The sequence below is a fragment of the Chiloscyllium plagiosum genome, unplaced genomic scaffold (assembly GCF_037043375.1).
Source record: "Chiloscyllium plagiosum isolate Xiang-an unplaced genomic scaffold, Cpla_swu_hap1 HiC_scaffold_1, whole genome shotgun sequence".
Taxonomy (NCBI): Eukaryota; Metazoa; Chordata; class Chondrichthyes; order Orectolobiformes; family Hemiscylliidae; genus Chiloscyllium; species Chiloscyllium plagiosum.
Genome location: NW_028270139.1, coordinates 102,483,445 through 102,501,531, shown reverse-complemented (window position 1 = coordinate 102,501,531; position 18,087 = coordinate 102,483,445). Strand labels below are relative to the sequence as shown.

General features: G+C 43.5%; 1 protein-coding gene across 12 annotated transcripts in view; it reads left to right on the top strand.

Annotated features, from left to right (window-relative positions):
- unc13bb (unc-13 homolog Bb (C. elegans)) overlaps window positions 1–18,087 on the top strand; it is a 640,614-nt gene that overhangs the window by 182,774 nt on the left and 439,753 nt on the right. For 11 of the 12 annotated variants that reach the window (XM_087989458.1, XM_087989459.1, XM_087989467.1 and 8 more), the window contains exon 3: window positions 7,021–7,120. The exons of the other annotated variant lie outside the window; for it this stretch is intronic. In XM_087989458.1, coding sequence (XP_087845584.1) covers window positions 7,021–7,120 — 100 coding nt within the window. The remainder of the gene's footprint in view (window positions 1–7,020; window positions 7,121–18,087) is intronic. 12 annotated transcript variants of the gene reach the window in all.

Sequence of the window (18,087 nt, the reverse complement as noted above, 5' to 3'; positions counted from 1 at the left end):
AGTGTCCAGTGGTGTAATTTGCATAAATGATATCGATGAAAATGTCGGGTAAATATTAAACAAACTTGCAGACAGCACCTAGATTGCTGGAGTGGTTAATAGTTGGGAAGATAGTTGTAGGTTACAGGAAGATAGGTATAGGTTGGTCAGAGAGGCAGATCTGTGGCAGCTGGTACTTAATCCTGATTGGAAGTACAAATCCCCTTGACTGGGTGGATGTTTCTTCTCTTGGGGGAGATTCTAGAACAAAGGATCATAAAAATAAGCGTTCCCCATTTAAAACAAATGAGGAAACATTTTTTTCTCTGAATGTTTAGATGGTTTTGAATTCCCCCTCAAATGGATGCAGAATACATAATTTTTTTTAAGGCAGAAGTCAATAGATCCTTGATTACCAAGATGTAGAGGATGCAATGGCCAAGTGTTTTTATTGCTGGATTGTTAATCCGGTGACCCAAGTCATGTTCTGAGGACCCAGGTACAAATCCTGCCGTGACAGATGGTGGAATTTGAATTTAATAAATATCTGGAATTAAGAGTCTATGATGACCGTGAAACCATTGTCGATTGTCAGGAAAAGCCCATCTAGTTCACTAATGTCCTTTGAGGGAAGGAAACTACCATTCTGACCTGGTCTGACCTACGTGTGATTCCAGACCCGCAGTAATGTGGTTGACTCTTAACTGCTCCCCTGGGTAATTAGGTGGGCAATACATGTTGGCCCTGTCAGCAACTCCCTCACCTCATGAATGAGTAAAAAAAACAAGAGCATGAAACATTATTGAGAAATGCAGAAATATCGAGTTGAGGTTAAAATCAGATCCAGCCATGATTCTGTTGAATGGTGGAGCACGCCCAAAGGGCCAAATAGCCTACTCTTGTTAATTGCTGTGATAATATAAGCCTTCTATCTGCCAATAACTATGCGATTGGCTCTTGGATAGCTAGGGGTGTGAATAACACAGGCAGAAGCCATCAGACCTCCAGTCTTTTTTCCGCAACACCCACTTTTGTAAGTTTTCAGGGGAGCTTATAAAGTGGTTCAAATTTTAATGAATAAATCTGTATGTCGGCAGTTCATAATTGTTTACCTCCAGCTAGAATCTATTTACTGCAATGCGTCATGTTTTTTGTTAAGAATAGAAATCTAGTCCATGCTTACTACCAACCTGGGACTGAAAGCAAGGCGAAAAAGGGAATTCTGACTTTGTTTGAAGATCTTTAACGTTTCTAACTCCAGGAACGTCGCCATTTTAATTTCGAGCATGCTACCCCGATGAGGCACAACAGCTCTACTTAATTCATTGCTACCAATGCAGATCATGTCAAGTGTATCCATTCTGTCCCACTGCAAATTATTCTCCAGCCCAAACCCTGGAAGCTGGAAGTCAACAGTACCATTTGAGCCCATGCTCTTTGCTGCTGTATCGATCTGATTTATGATACTGTCCCTTGCTATTTCCATACCCCTTTTTGATCCTTCTACTTGAATGACTTCTTATACCATGGTGTTAATTCATTTACCCTGCAGCCCCTAATTCTCATCCGAGGATGCTGAAAGAACTCTTCATCTGTTGGATGTTTACAAAGAATGAGACTCCTGCTTTCTGGGTCTAACACCTGCCTCATTTGCAGTCGGACCCTCCTGTCCCTGAGCACTGGCCAAATCAGTTAACTATTTAAAGGGTTGTGATAAGTTCTGGAATAAAATGACCAGGTTAGTCTTGCCTTCCCAGCTGTTACATGGCCGCGATTTCTCTGACTCTGAGCTGACAATCCTGCAGTACATTCACTTACTACCAACATGTTTGCCCAGGATTAACTGGCATCCTGAACACCCCAGAAGCTGCATTTGCAGCACTTCACCTGAATTGACCTCTTTATTGCATGTTAATGAGTCAAAATATTTTAGTCATAATAAAGAAATGTTTCGAGTTAATTTTATACTGTCAGTAAACTTCACCAATATTGGTTAAAGGGCTTTAAAACCTATTTGTAGAAATCTTTTCATGCAGCTTGGTATCAACACTTTATCTGATAATGCCTATATGGATTTTAATGCATTCATGTACAAATGACTATCCTAATAGTCTGCTAGTCATGTGATCTTAACCATGAGATGCACCCCCTCTTGGCAGACAACTTGAGTTTCATTTCAATAAAGCCCTTGTGTTAAACGCATTACTGTGTTGTGTACTTGAAACATGGTGTAAGAAGAGGCACTAAGGTGAATGTCCAGGGCTGAAATAAAAACAAACCTTCAGAGCAGTGAGCTGACACTGAAAATAACTACGAAGACCACATTGAAAACACCACAAGAGAAGATGATAGCAACTTTTCCTCTACCAATTCCTGTTCAAATTACTGGAGTTTTGAGCTAAATTGCCTGAGAGTGAAGAGTTTGTCTCCGATCAGAAATGTGTACTTAAACCCCTGAAGAGGTTGTTTAAAACTTGCATGGGCTTAGGTGCACAGTAAGGAAGCTATTGCAGATCCACTCTAACCATTATAGTCAAAAGTATTGGATAGAGGGACTTTATTCTGAGCATTACATGAGTCATGTTTTGGGCATTGCACCAGGTGTGTGTTTTGGCAGTGATATAAATGCTGTCTTATTAATTTTCAATTTATGAAGGAGTGTTTTGCATTTGTATTTTGTGTTTAAACATCTTTGAATTGATGTTATAAATAGTTTATCTTTGTTCCTTTTGTAAGCAAACTTTTATTGTTAAAAGCAAAATCTATTGCATTGCATGCTTATGTTTCATTGAGGGACCACTTCATTAAAATTAAAACGAACAATAATATGAGCTATCAAGTAGCAAGACCATGATATGCAGAAGCAAAATTAGGCCATTCATGCCATTTGAATCTGCTCCGCTGTTAAATTGTGGCTGATCCATTTCTCAACCCCATTAGCTTGCCTTCTCTGTAAGCCTTGATGCCCTTACTAATCCAAGACCTATCTACCTCTTTTGTAAATACATTCAATAACTTAGCCTCCAGAGCCCTGTGTGGCAATAAGTTCCACAAAGCCACCACCCTCTGGCTGAAGAAATTGCTTTTCATTTCTGTTCTAAAGGTTTGCCCCTTCACCCTGAGACTGTGCCCTAGTTATTAGTCTCTTCTACTAATGGAAGCATCTTCTCCATGCATGTTATAGTACCCTGTAAGTTTCGATCATCCTTTGAAACTCAATTGAGTACAGCCCCAGAGTCTTTAACTGCATCTCATTCTGACCAGCCACTCATCCCTGAGATCATTCTTGTAAGCCTCTTCTGGATCCCCCATCAATGCCAGCATATCTTAGCTTTGAAACGGGACCCAAAAAGTCTCTGTGTGGCAGTGGGCGAGGACAAGGGGGAGTTCAGGCCATTCTGGTTATGCAGTTCACAAGGATTTTGTCCAGCATGATTCAGGTGGAGCCCCTCCCTCATTGCCCAATGCTGGTCTCTATATCCCATGAAATTGAACCTGTTTTGCCCACATTAATGTTTGAATGACATATTTACCTCTTTAATCTTGGTTGCTCTGTGCCAATTTGTGGCTCAGGGAGTAATCCAAACATTATTATCTTTGCGAAGCTGCTTTTTAAGTTACGCCCTAGCTGCTCAGATTCCCTCAGCTGAAACTCTTTCCTCTACCAACCTCTATCATTGGTACCTATGTGGACCATGTCAACTGGATTGTTTCTGTTCCACTTAAAATTCCTCTGCAGCTTAGGTGAAACATCCTGAATGTGGGAAAAAGGCAGGTGGCATTGCCTTCAGGACTCTCGATCCTGGCCATAGAATAGTGTCTGTTCCCCTGAGTACACTATCCCCGATTATGAAGACAATTGTCTTTTCTCCTCCCTCTTGAATAGCGTCCTGCATCATGCTGTTGTGATCAATTTGACGATAAGACATCAGAGCAGAAATTAGCCCATTCAGTCCATCGAGTCTGCTGTGCCATTATATCATGACTGATAAGTTTCTCAACCCCTTTCTCCCACTTTATCCCTGTAACCCTTGATCCCATTGATACTCAAGAAGCTATCTATTTCAGTCTAAAATACACTCAATGACCAGGCCCAAACAGACTTCTGTGGCAATGAATTCCACAGATTCACCATCCTGTGGCTGAAGAAGTTTCTCCTTATCGCCATTCTAAAAGGTCTTCCCTTGACTCTAAGTCCATGGCCTTGGGTCCTATTCTCTCCGACCAATGAAACATCTTCCCAACATCTACTTTGCCCAGTCCATTCAGTATTCTGTAAATTTGAATGAGATCCCCCCATCCCCTCATCCTTCTAAACTCCATCAAGGATAAATCCAGAGTCCTCAAGCATTCCTCATATGTTACGCTTTTCATTCTTGGGACCATTCTCATGAACCTCCTCTGAACATGCTCCATGGCCCAGTATATCCTTTTTGAGAAATGGGGCCCAAAACTGTGCACAATACTCCAAATATTGTCTGACCAGAACTTTCCAGAGCATCAGAAGTACATCTGTGCTTTTATCTTCAAGTTCTCTCAAAATAAATGCCATCATTGCATTTACTTTCCTAACTACGAACTCAATCTGCAAGTTTACCTTCAAAGAATCCTGGACTAGAACTCCCAAGTCTCTTTGTACTTCAGGCTTCTGAAATTTCTCCCCATTTAGAAAATAGTTCATGCCTCTATTCTTCCTACCAAAGTGCATGACCTCACATTTTGCCACTTCTTTGCTCACTCTCCCAACCTGCCCAAATCCTCAATGCTACCTGTCCCTCTAATTATCTTTGTATCATCTGCAATATAGCCAGAATGCCCGCAGTTCCTTCATTTAGATTGTTAATGTATAAAGTGAAAAGTTGTGGTCTCAACACTGAGCCTTGTGGAACACCACTTGTCACCAGCCGCCATTCTGAAAAGGACCTTTTTATCCACACACTCTCTACTTTTTGTCAGATAGCCAAGCTTCTATCCCTGCTAGCACCTTGCCTCTAACACCATGCGCCCTTCTCTTACTCACTAAACTCTGTGCAATACTTTGTTACCTTGATGCTCCGGTAGATAACATCATTGGCTGTCCTTGGTCAAACCTGCTCGTTACTTCATCAAAGAATTATAGCAGACTTGTCAGGCATGACCTCCCCTGAATGAAAGTATGCTGTCTTGGCTCTATTTTACCATATACTTCGAAGCATTTAGAAATCTCATCCTTCACAACTGATTCTAGGATCTTACCCATGACCAAGATAAGGCTAATCAGTCTATCATTTTTTTGTCTTTTGCCATATCCCCTTCTTAAAATGGTTTCACGTTAGCGATTTTCCAATCCTCTGGGACCTTCCCTGGCTCATTCCTGAGAAGATCACCACTAACGCCTCCACTGTCTCTTCAGCTATCTCCCTTGAAACTCTGAGGTGTAGTCTATCTGGTCTAGATGATTTATCCATACCGAGACCATCTTCCCAACATCTACTTTGTCCAGGCCATTCACTATTCTGTCAAATGCCTACAAGCATACTTTAGTTGTTGTGGCATTCTCAACACTGTTACGAACAACAATGGCCCTCCGTTCATGAGTGAAGAATTCAGTCACTTAATCGAAGGTTGAAAAATTCAACATCAATCCTCATTTCCAAACTACTAGTCAAATGGAAAGGCTGTCAGTGAAAATCACCAGGGCCATCATAAAGAAATTATCCAGGCTACATGAACATCAACTAGCCACAAAACGCATGACCCTTTTTCGCGAATATCCTTATACACAGATAAGGAAGGACACCAGTTCAATTGGGACAACACATCCGTCCTAAGACAAGGCAAGCAGAGACGTGCATGAGAATTCCTAGAAGCATGCCAGCCTAACTGGAACGCTATCAAAAACACATTGACTTGGACCCCATTTATCACCCCCTGAGAAAAAGAACAGGAAATGACATCACCCATCCAAAGAAACTCAAAGATATAAATCGAAAGCAGGAAACATCAGCAGTGCTTTGTCTGGAGACTCACTGAAAATGTTACCTAGTATGGTGATGAAACGTCTAAAAATGAACCTTCCAGCTCAGCAAGCAAACCTACATCCAGAACCTCAACCTGAGCTACAAATCTTAACAAAAGTTGCTAATGTCAAGCTGCAAATGCTATATTTCTAATAGCCAAAAAAGATCTCATATTAGTAGTAGTGAGTGAGTTTTATATATTTGTGAAAAAAAAAGCAAAATGGCAGAAAGCCAAATTTCATTTTGGCAAGACTACTAAACCATTGAGTATTGGAGAGCCATTCACAGTGCAAACATTCAACAATCTTAATGAAAGCCAGTACAACTTTGGACCTGCGTGGAGCAGTTGCCACCTCAATCAGTAGTGGTGGAAGTGGGCCAATTATACCGTCATGACTGCTGGCACATGCATCCAACAGCAGAAGTGCAGACAGCTGATGAGGAAGCAGTGAATGCGCCACTTCCACTGACACAAATCAACCATCAGACCCAGATATCCATAGAAATGTCACGGGAATAACACACCCTGGTGAAATATATCCAGATGAACAGCCAACAACAACATGCAAATGTACCACGAAGACCAGCATAATTTAAGGACTGTGCCCAATGAATACACAAATTCTAATGGAAATAATGAACATTTGAGACAGAAGAGTAGTATATTTTGTTGTACCTTGGGTAAATTAAAAATGTACAAGCTGCTGCTGCTTTTTTAGGTCTGCAGGGGGATGTTTGGATTGATAGGCAATCATCATGTAAGATTGTCTGACCTCGTCTGCTGTAGTCATATGGCCTTGACAACAAGGCAGACATTCTGTAGGAAACATCTTAAGCTTCACTTCAATCAAGTCCTCGTATTGAACACCATGCTTTTTGTATAGTCGAAATGTGATATTTTTACTGTGTTAAATACTGTAATTACTGTGGTATATTAATGCAAGTTGTTTTTAATTGCCGTTATGGCCACTACTAGATGCCTAAGCAAGAAAATAACTAGTGGAACAGAAAGATTAAAAGGCCTTTTCTTCTCTCTTACCAGATAAATTTAACACCTATGTGACACTGAAAGTACAGAATGTAAAAAGTACTACAATAGCAGTACGAGGAGATCAGCCTTGTTGGGAGCAAGACTTCATGTTGTAAGTATTGATTTAACAAACAGATGGTCCATCTCAACCAGAATGCAAAAAAGAGGATTTGTTTTGTCACAACTGAAAACTTAACAAAAACTAGCATTGGAAACCAATGGAACGATGAGAAGTTGCCAGGCCTGCGCGTTAGAGATTGCTGAGACAAAGAGAGGAGCAAATGGCAAAGCAGTTGACAGAAATTCTCCAGGCCCCTCTGGATACAAAATTAATCACAGGAATTTCAAATGTGACACAGTTCTAGAATCATACAGCATGGAAAAAGACCCTTCAAGTCCAACCAGTCCACGCCCACCATGATCCCAAACTGAGCTAGTTCCATCTGCCAGTTACTTAAGAAAGGGGCGAAGTCTGCACCTTCTGGCTTAGTCTATCAGCTTGACGTCAGTAGTGGGAAAACTGATGGGAGGCCATAGTACAGGGGAAAACAAATTAATATTTTATAGTCAACCTGGCTCTGTCGAGTGTAGGTCATGTCTGACAAATTTGAGTTATTTGATGAGGTGCCATAGGCAGTGGACAAGGCAAGTGTTGTAGATACTGTGTATTTGGACTTCCAGAGGCATTCCGATGTAGTACCACATGGCAGGTTGGTTAGTAAATTAGAAATATTTGAGTTTTGTAAGTCTTTGACAACATGGATTAAAAGATAGACTAAGATAGTAAATAGAAGGCAGACACCAGGCAAATGAATTTCAATACAGAGCAATGTGAGGTAAGCCACTTTGGTAGAGGAAACATAGAGACAATACAGGCTCAATGCTACATATTTGAGTAGAGGACAGGAGCAGAGGAGTTTGGGGTTCATGTTCATAATTCTTTGAAGGTGGCCAGTTAAGTTGAAACAGCTGTTAAGAGGGCTTAGGGGATCCTTGGATTTATAAATAGAGGCATAGAGTATAAAAGCAAGGAAGTAATGCTACATACATAAATGATGTGGAGATGCCAGTTGGACTGGGGTGGATAAGTTAAAAATCTCACAGCACCAGTTTATAGTCCAACAGGTTTATTTGGAAGTAGCCAGTTTATAGTCCAACAGGTTTAAATGTCTGTACAAATCATTGGTCAGACCACATTTGGAATATTGTGTTCAGTCTGGACATCTGATATAATAAGGTATGTTAAAGCCCTGGAGAGAGCACAAAGGATACTTTGTAGACTGATATCAGGAATGAGGAATTTTAAATGCAAGCAAAGATTAGAGAAATTGAGATTATTATCCTTGAAGCAGAGAGATTAAGAGGTGACCTTTTGATGTGTTCAAAATTATGAACGGTTTTTGACAGGGTAAGAAGAATATTATCCTGTTCGCATTTGATGGTATTTCAGTAATTTAAGGTCACAATTTCAAGATCGACAGCAAGACAGTTAAGAGCGAGTTGAGGAGAAACCTCTTCACTTAAAGTTAATATTTGGACTGAAAACAAAATAATGCTAGAAATCAGTGGGTCAGGCCACATCCATGGAGAGAGAGCAAGCTAACGTTTTGAGTCAAGATGATTCTTCATCAGAGCTGACATGAAGTGTGGAGGCGCAGCAGTTATCCTGTGGTGGGGGGGTGGGGAGGAGGAAGAAGGTTGCTGATAGCCTCTCTCCCCCAACACTCCAGTTCTCCGCCCTGCTCCTTTTGCCCCCTCCACCCGTCACATGAGCTCTGACAAAGGGTCATCTCAACTCAAAGTGTTAGCTCTCTCTCTCTCTCTCCATGGATGGTGCCTGACCTGTTGTGATTTCCAGCACTTGTTTTCAGTACAGATTCCAGTAGTAATTTGCTCTGACTTGTTAAGATTTAGAATGCACTGCCTTGGAGAAAGGTGGAGGCAGATTCCATATGAGGATTCCAAAGAAAGCCTGATCAATATTTGGAAGTTAATGAATTGAGAAGGCTACGGAGGCAGGGCTGGAAAATGGGACTAACTGGGTAGCTCTTACAGGAGCCAGTGCAGTCACAATTGGGTTGAATGGCTTCCTCCTGTACTGTAAATTCTTTAAATTATTTCTAAGATTCTTCATCAAGACTTCATCTCTTTAAGAATTACCTTGAGAAAGTAGGTCACTGACAAATTCAGATCTTCATGATTGCTTGCCTGATTGTAGACTTTGAAGATTACCTGTTTCAGTAATTTGGTGCAGTTTAGTTTTCTAAATTGAAAATCATGATATGATTTCTAATAACAAAAATCAACATTGATCTATTAAAATGAATTTGGGAGTTCCAGGCTATTGCCAAAACTTCCCAACTTTGCCTTTGAAAAAAAGTCAATCATATTTCTTACAGTTTTTAAAATCCAATAATTGGTCCAGAGTGGGTACTATGCAATGGTGGTACATGTGACACATTTCCATCTGTTACATCATATGTTGCTTTGGAAATGAGGTTGGGAATGTAAAACGCGACATAATGCTGAATCCCACTTGCAGAAAACACTGAATATCAGCAAGATTGTTGTTTTACTTGTTGCTAAATGAGTTGTCTTAATGATTTGATCTTTTTTGGTTAATTGTTTTGGGTAAAAATTGAAATAAAGATTTTATTGTGCTTTTATACCTGATATCTAATTATAAGTTTCCATACATTAGGGTTTGATATTTTGTTTAACTTGTTAGAATAAATGTCTTAACAAGGTGCGATATTTCTCATTTTGTATTTTCCCTTCTGCTCTGTGTCTTGGGTGCTTGATCTGTGAAAAATAACGACTGTGCCATAACATTCTGACTTTATGTTGTGTACTGCGGTCCTATCAATAAGTGGCTCAGGTTTTTTGAAAATTAATTTGCAATGTGAAACATGGAAATAAATAATTCACATGGTTTAGGTTTTAAAATACCCAGAAAGCTTTAGGTTCTGGAAAATGTGAGGAAAGAACAATTGAGCTGATTCAGGTCATTCAAACAATTTTAGTTTTTTTTTAATTAATTGAAAGTGTTTTCAAAGATGCTTAGGTATAATTTGGTTCTGTCAAATGAAGATGGTTGATAAGTAATGACTTGGTAAAATAGAATTTACATATTGCTAAAAGGTGAATCAAAACGTTTTGCACTCATCAGGAAATTGTTGCAAGAAACAGACTTGGAAAAAAGGGCATCAATTTATACAATGTGAGAAGATTGACAGTTAAATGTTTCTGTTGAAACCCATATTAGTGATGGCTGAACTTTCCCTGAACAAAATAAATTGGTGAGCTTTTTTCAATTCTGTGTCTTCTGTCCTAATGCAAAGCCTAAAGCTTTGACGGAGTCTTTTGAGCAACGTTGAAGATGCTTTTTTCCCTTTGCTGGTTAGATTATACAGAAAAGATAATCATAGAGTCATAGAGATGTATAGCACGGAAACAGACCCTTCGATCCAACTCTTCCGTGCAGACCAGATATCCCAACCTAATCTAGGCCCATTTGCCAGCACTTGCACCATATCCCTCTAAACCTTTCCTATTCATATACCCATCCAGATGCCTTTTAAATGTTACAATTGCACCAGCCTCCACCACTTCCTCTGGCAGCTCATTCCGTACACGTACCACCCTCTGCATGAAAAGGTTGCCCCTTAGGTCTCTTTTATATCTTTCCCCTCTCACCCTTAATCTATGCCCTCAAGTTCTGGATTCCCCCACCCCAGGGAAAAGACCTTGTCTACTTATCCTATCCATGCCTCTCATGATTTTATAAAACTCTGTAAGGTTACCTCTCAGCCTTCGGTGCTGCATGGAAAACAGTTGAGGCCTATTCAAATTCTCCCTATAGCTCAAATCCTCCAACCCTGGCAACATCCTTGTAAATCTTTTCTGAACCCTTTCAAGTTTCACAACATCCTTCTGATAGGAAGGAGACCAGAACTGCACACGATATTCCAAAAGTGGCCTAACCAACATCCTGCATAGCTGCAACATGACCTCCCAACTTCTAAACTACATACTCTGACCAACAAAGGAAAGCATACCAAGCGCCGCCTTCACTATCCTATCTACTGCGACTGTACTTTTAAGGAGCTATGAACTTGCACTCCTAGGTCTCTTTGTTCAGCAACAATCCCGAGGATCTTACCTTTAAGTGTATAAGTCCTGCTAAGATTTGCTTTCCCAAAAGTGTAATCTGAGGTAACCTTCTTCGCTGTCCACTACATCTCCAATTGTGATGTCATCTGCAAACTTAGTGACTATATCTCCTATGTTCATATCCAAATCCTTTATATAAATGACAAAATGTAGTGGACCCAACATCGATCCTTGTGGCACTCCACTGGTGACAGGCTGCAGTCGAAAAAACAACCCTCTACCACCATCCTCTGTCTTCTGCCTTTGAGCCAGTTCTGTATCCAAATGACTAGTTCTCCCTGTATTCTGTGAGATCTAACCTTGCTAACCAGTCTCCCATGGGGAACCTTGTGGAACCCCTTGCTGAAGTCCATATAGATCACATACACTGCTGTGCCCTCATCAATTCTCTTTGTTACTTTGTCAAAATCAAGTTTATGAGACATGATTTCCCACATACAAAGCCATGTTGACTTTCCCTAATCAGTCCTTGCCTTTCCAAATACATGTAAATCCTGTCCCTCAGGATTCCTTCCAACAACTTGCCCACCATGACATCAGGCTCACTGGTCTACAGTTCCCTGGCTTGTCCTTATCACCTTTCTTAAATATTGGTAGCACGTTAGCCAACCTCCAGTCTTCTGGCTCCTCATCTGTGACTATCTGTGGTACAAATATCTCAGCAAAAGGCCCAGCAATTCTCTAGCTTCCCACAGTGTTATAGGATACACCCTGATCAGGTCCTGGAGATTTATCCGCCTTTATGCGTTTCAAGACATCCAGCACTTCCTCCTCTGTAATATGGACATTTTTCAAGATGTCCCCATCTACATCCCTACATTCTCTATCTTCCTTGTTCTTTTCCAAAGTAAACACTGCTGCAAAATACTCGTTTAGTATCTCCCCCCCATCTCCTGCGGCTCCCACAAAAGCTGCCTTGCTGATCTTTGAGGGGCCCTGTTCGCTCCCTGGTTATCCTTCAGTCCTTAATGTATTTGGATTCTCCTTAACCGTATTTTCAAAAGCTATCTTATCAAATTGTATATCTCTAGTTTTTCTTTCTTCCCCTGTTTGTTTTGAGTTCTAAAGATGGTATCGATCAGACTTGAAATGTTAATTATGCTTCTCTCATCACTGATGCAGCCAAACCTGCTGAGTCTCTCCTGCATGTTTTTTTTTTTTTGTAAATTTGTTGTGATCAAAATGCGCAGATTGCTTGGAAGTGGAATGTCTCCTTGTCTGGGTGGAAGCAGAGGAATTGGGGGAATGGGATTGAGTTCTTGCAGGATACTGGGTGAGAGGAGTTGTAGTCCAAGTAGTTAGGGGAGTCTGTGGGTTTATAGCAAACATCCGTATGGAGACTGTTGCCAGAGATGGAAATGGAGAGGTCAAGAAAAGGGAGGGAGGTGTCCGAGATGGACCAAGTGAATATGAGGGCAGGGTGGAAATTGTGGGCAAAGTCGAACTGCTCCAGTTCAGCCGAAGTGCATGATGTGGCACTGATGCAGCCATCGATGTGATGGTGAAAGAGTTGGGGCAGAATGCCTGCGTATGTACTGAACAGGGACTGTTTGACATAGCCAACAAAGAGGCAGGCTTAGCTAAGGCCCATCTGAGTGTCCATGGCCACCCCCTGGATTTGGAGGAAATGGGAAGAATTAAAGGCAAAGTTAGTGGGAACTGGATGGGTCTGTTGGAGAGGAAAAATCTGAAAGCCTGAAGGCCATTCTTATCAGGTATGGACGTGTATAGGGCAACATGTCCATCATGGAGATGAAGTTTTGGGGGCCAGGGAATCGGAAGTTACTAAAGAGCTGGAGAGTGTGGTTAGTGTCGCAGATGTAAGTGGTAAGTATGTGAACCAAGGGGGAGAGGATGGAGACGAGTTGGACAAGATGAATTTGGTGGGGCAAGAGTATGCAGAGAGGATGGATCAGCTGGTTTAGTTGGCCTTGTGGATCTTGGGAAGCAGGTTGAACCGGTAGTGCGGCAGTTAGGGGGCTATGAGATTGGTGGCAGTGGAGAGGAGATCACCGGAGGCAATGAGGTCACAGACAATATGAGTGATTTTGGCTTGATGAGCCACAGTGGGGTCGTGATCAAGGGGGTGGTGGGTAGGATGTGGTGTCAGAGAGCTAGCGTTTGACCTCTGACATAAACTCCCCACCTACGTTCGGGACACCACCCATGCCCTCCACCTCCTCCATGATTTTCGCTTCCCCGGTCCCCAACGCCTTATCTTCACCTTGGACATCCAGTCCCTGTACACCTCCATCCCTCATCACGAAGGACTCAAAGCCCTCCGCTTCTCTCTTTCCCGCCGTACCAACCAGTACCCTTCCACTGACACCCTCCTTCGACTGACTGAACTGGCCCTCACCCTGAACAACTTCTCTTTCCAATCCTCCCACTTCCTCCAAACGAAAGGAGTAGCCATGGGCACCCGCATGGGCCCCAGCTATGCCTGTCTCTTCGTAGGATATGTGGAACAGTCCATCTTCCGCAACTACACTGGCCCCACCCCCCACCTTTTCCTCCGCGACATCGATGACTGTATCGGCGCCACCTCACGCTCCCACGAGGAGGTTGAACAGTTCATCCACTTCACCAACACCTTCCACCCCGACCTCAAATTCACCTGGACAGTCTCAGATTCCTCCCTCCCCTTCCTCGACCTTTCTATTTCTATCTCAGGCGGCCGAATCAACACGGACATCTACTACAAACCGACGGACTCCCACGGCTACCTGGACTACACCTCCTCCCACCCTGCCCCCTGTAAAAACGCCATCCCATTCTCCCAATTCCTTCGTCTCCGCCGCATCTGCTCCCAGGAGGACCAGTTCCAAAAACGTACAACCCAGATGGCCTCCTTCTTCAAGGACCGCAATTTCCCCCCCGACGTGGTCGACGATGCCCTCCACCGCATCTCTTCCACTTCCCGCTCCTCCGCCCTCGAGACCCGCCCCTCCAACCGCCACCAGGACAGAACCCCACTGGTCCTCACCTACCACCCCACCAATCTCCATGTACAGCGTATCATCCGCCGTCATTTCCGCCACCTCCAAACGGACCCCACCACCAAGGATATATTTCCCTCCCCTCCCCTATCAGCGTTCCGTAAAGACCACTCGTGACTCCCTCGTCAGATCCACACCCCCCACCAACCCAACCTCCACTCCCGGCACCTTCCCCTGCAACCGCAGGAGGTGCAAGACTTGCGCCCACACCTCCCTCCTCACCTCCCTCCAAGGCCCCAAAGGAAACTTCCATATCCACCACAAATTCACCTGCACCTCCACACACATCATCTATTGCATCCAACCAACCAATCCAACCACTCTGTGGCTCAACACTTCAACTCCCCCTCCCACTCCACCAAGCAGGTCTTTGGACTCCTCCATCGCCAGACCGAAACAACATGACGGTTGGAGGAGGAGCGCCTCATCTTCCGCCTAGGAACCCTCCAACCACAGGGGATGAACTCGGATTTCACCAGTTTCCTCATTTCCCCTCCCCCCACCTTGTCTCAGTCAAATCCATCGAACTCAGCACCGCCTTCCTAACCTGCAATCTTCTTCCTGACCTCTCCGCCCCCACCCCAGTCTGACCTATCACCCTCACCTTGACCTTTTTCCACCTATCGCATTTCCAACACCCCTCCCCCAAGTCCCACCTCCCTACCTTTTATCTTAGCCTGCTGGACACACTTTCCTCATTCCTGAAGAAGGGCTTATGCCCGAAACATCGATTCTCCTGTTCCCTGGATGCTGCCTGACCTGCTGCGCTGTTCCAGCAACACATTTTCAGCTCTGATCTCCAGCATCTGCAGACCTCACTTTCTCCTCTGACATAAAGATCTGTTCTCCAGACCACCACCTTTGTCAGCAGGTTTGATGGTGAAACGGGGATTGGTGCGGAGACAGTAGCGCGTTGCATGTTTGGAGGGGATGTGGTTGGAGTGGGTAAGGAGGATGGTGGAGAAATTGAGGCAGGCGATTACATGTCGGTAGTCAGCAGTGAAGACATCTCGGGCAAATACAAGGCTGGCAGGGGTGACAAAGTGGAGGAGCAAGGTTAGAGGCAGGAAAGGGGTTTTTGTGAGTTTTTGTTAAAGAAGGCGCGGAGTTGGGGAAGAAGAGCTCCACATCATGGCAGGTACAGAATTCATTGAGGTGGGGGCGGAGGGGCATGTATGTGAGACCTTTACTGAGGGTAGACCATTTGGCCTCAGAGTTCGGGGTAGGGTGGGATGGTGAATATGTGGCAAGCCTTGGGGGTCCTGAGGAGGCTAAAGGAGGGGAGGGGGTGATGGCATATGGGTGAGGATGGATGTGGTGTGGTGGGAGTGAGTGGGTGTGAGAGAGAAAGGAAATTGCGAGAAGGGGGATGAGGTGGGGAGGGGTAAGGTGCATTGTGGGGGTGAGGAGGGAGAGCTGTTGTGTTGGCTGGCTGAAGATAGGCAGTAGGACCCAGGGGTGACCCTGCGAAATGGAGTCCCGAGTCTTGATTACGTAGGTGGGTGGAGCCAGAAGTTGAGGCGGGAGCTGCCACAGTACATGCTGGAGCACCTCTCACAGCTGGGCGGTGGAGCACTGATCACCTGACGGCTTAGTAGGGCGGCCACCATACCAAGTTGAGCAATCTCCCGAAGGCAATGGCTAGAACTGCAAGGATCCAACAGTAATTCAAAAGCAACAGAACGTCACTGGGAGCTGCCAGACTCAGAAAAGAGCAGCTATCACCCTCCACTGCCCCACCAGCCTGAAGAGAGAGGAGGAAGGCCAAAGCCAGCCAGGAGGAACAGTTTCCACCAAGCAGTGGCTAAAGCAGTCGCAGGTGGTGATGGTGGCTCGCAAGAAAAATGCCACCTGGCAGTAGCCATGGCCCAGTACTAGCTGAGCAACACCAGCAGGTGGTCCAGAGGCAGATAAACAAACATCCTGCAATGTGGACTTGGCTTCGCTTTTGGACGGTCTTACATAGGAGCAAATGGTCGATTTTTCTTTGTTTTTACTTGTCTTTTATTTTAACAGTTTTATTTCGGAATTCAGTGTAGGAATTTACCTATTTAAAGTTCTGTATTTTGGGCATAACATTTAAATTATTTTGGCTGCTCGTGAAAACTCCATGGAATATAGCTACAGTTTTAGCATTGATTCCTATCGGATGCTCTGCTTGTCTTAAAATTATGATTTTTAAGAATGAAGCCACAGTTTTCAGTGAGGACATCCTGTGTGATGGAACAATTTCAGTTTCTCTTTTCTGTATCCCACCACTCCTAAAGAATCCACAGTTAAAAAATCACACAACACCAGGTTATAGTCCAACAGGTTTAATTGGAAGAACAAGCTTTCAGAGCACTGCTCCTTCATCAGGTGGTTGTGGAGTCCTTGGATGCTGCCTGACCTACTGCGCTTTTCCAGCAACACATTTTCAGCTCTGATCTCCAGCATCTGCAGTCCTCACTTTCTCACAGAATTTATCGCAAAAGTTTACAGTGTGATGGAACTGAAATTATACATTGAAAAATACCTTGATTGTTTATTAAGTCACTCATCTGTTAGAATGACCATGTTAATTTCACTTCTTTCATATGTAAATCACAAAACTTTGTATAAAAGTTACATTTTCAAGTTAACTTTAACAATTGTTGTCAGCCCAGATAATGTGTTGAAGGTGTTCGCCCCCTGTGTGTGCTGTTGTCTGTGCTATAGTGTTTAGATTGATTCTAATCTAAAAAATGAGTTAACAGAGTCTTACATGGATTCATGCAGTTTTTGAGCAAAGTACAATGTAACTCTGCAAGTACAAATTCACCCCACAAGCATATGTCTGTATGTGGGTTTGTGTGTGTAAGTGTGTCTGGTGTGGGGGGTTGTGAGTCTCTATGAGAGAGAGTATTAGATTAGATTAGATTACTTAGTGTAGAAACAGGCCCTTCGGCCCAACAAGTCCACACCGACCTGCCGAAGCGCAACCCACCCAGACCCATTCCCCTACATTTATCCCTTCACCTAACACTACGGGCAATTTAACATGGCCAATTCACCTAACCTGCACATTTTTTGGACTGTGGGAGGAAACCGGACCACCCGGAGGAAACCCACGCTGACACGGGGAGAATGTGCAAACTCCACACAGTCAGTCGCCTGAGGCGGGAATTGAACCTGGGTCTCTGGCGCTGTGAGGCAGCAGTGCTAACCACTGTGCCACCGTGTGTGTGTATATATGAGTGTAAAGGTGTCAAAGCCTATGGGAGGGTGCATGTGTGAATGTGGGAATATGTGTGTCTGTAGGTGTGTGTGTATATATAGTGCAATGGTGTCACCTGTAGTGTGACATGAACCCAAGGTCCCGGTTGAGGCCCTCCCTATGGGTACTGCACTTAGCTATCAGTCTCTGCTCGGCCACTTTTCGCTACTGCCTGTCCCAAAGTCGGTCTTGGAGGATGGTCTTCTGACCTGTTGGACTATAACCTGGTGTTGTGTGATTTTTAACTTTGTCCACCCCAGTCCAACACCGACATCTCCAAATTAAGAATCCACTTGAGTGAGAATATTGGAACTTTATGCACTTGTTCAGGGCTTTGTTCAGAGCCACTTGTTATTGAAGTCTAATGAGCTCAACTCTTTACGTTGCATGATTGTGTACTGTAGCATTTGAATGAGTAGATAATCTTATCATCTCTACAGTTAAAAAGAAACTATGTTGAAATTTAATTTAAATTCAGGATGATGCTTGTTATCAACTATATTTAAGTGTGGCTAGGAAGCAAACTTGAATACACTTATACTTCTGCGTTGTGATCAAATTGTACATCTCTCGTTTCTCTTTCTACCCCTGTTAGTTTTGAGTTCAAAAGAAGGTACCTATCAGACTTGAAATGTTAACTCTGCTTCTCTCACTGCATTTGCAACCAAACCT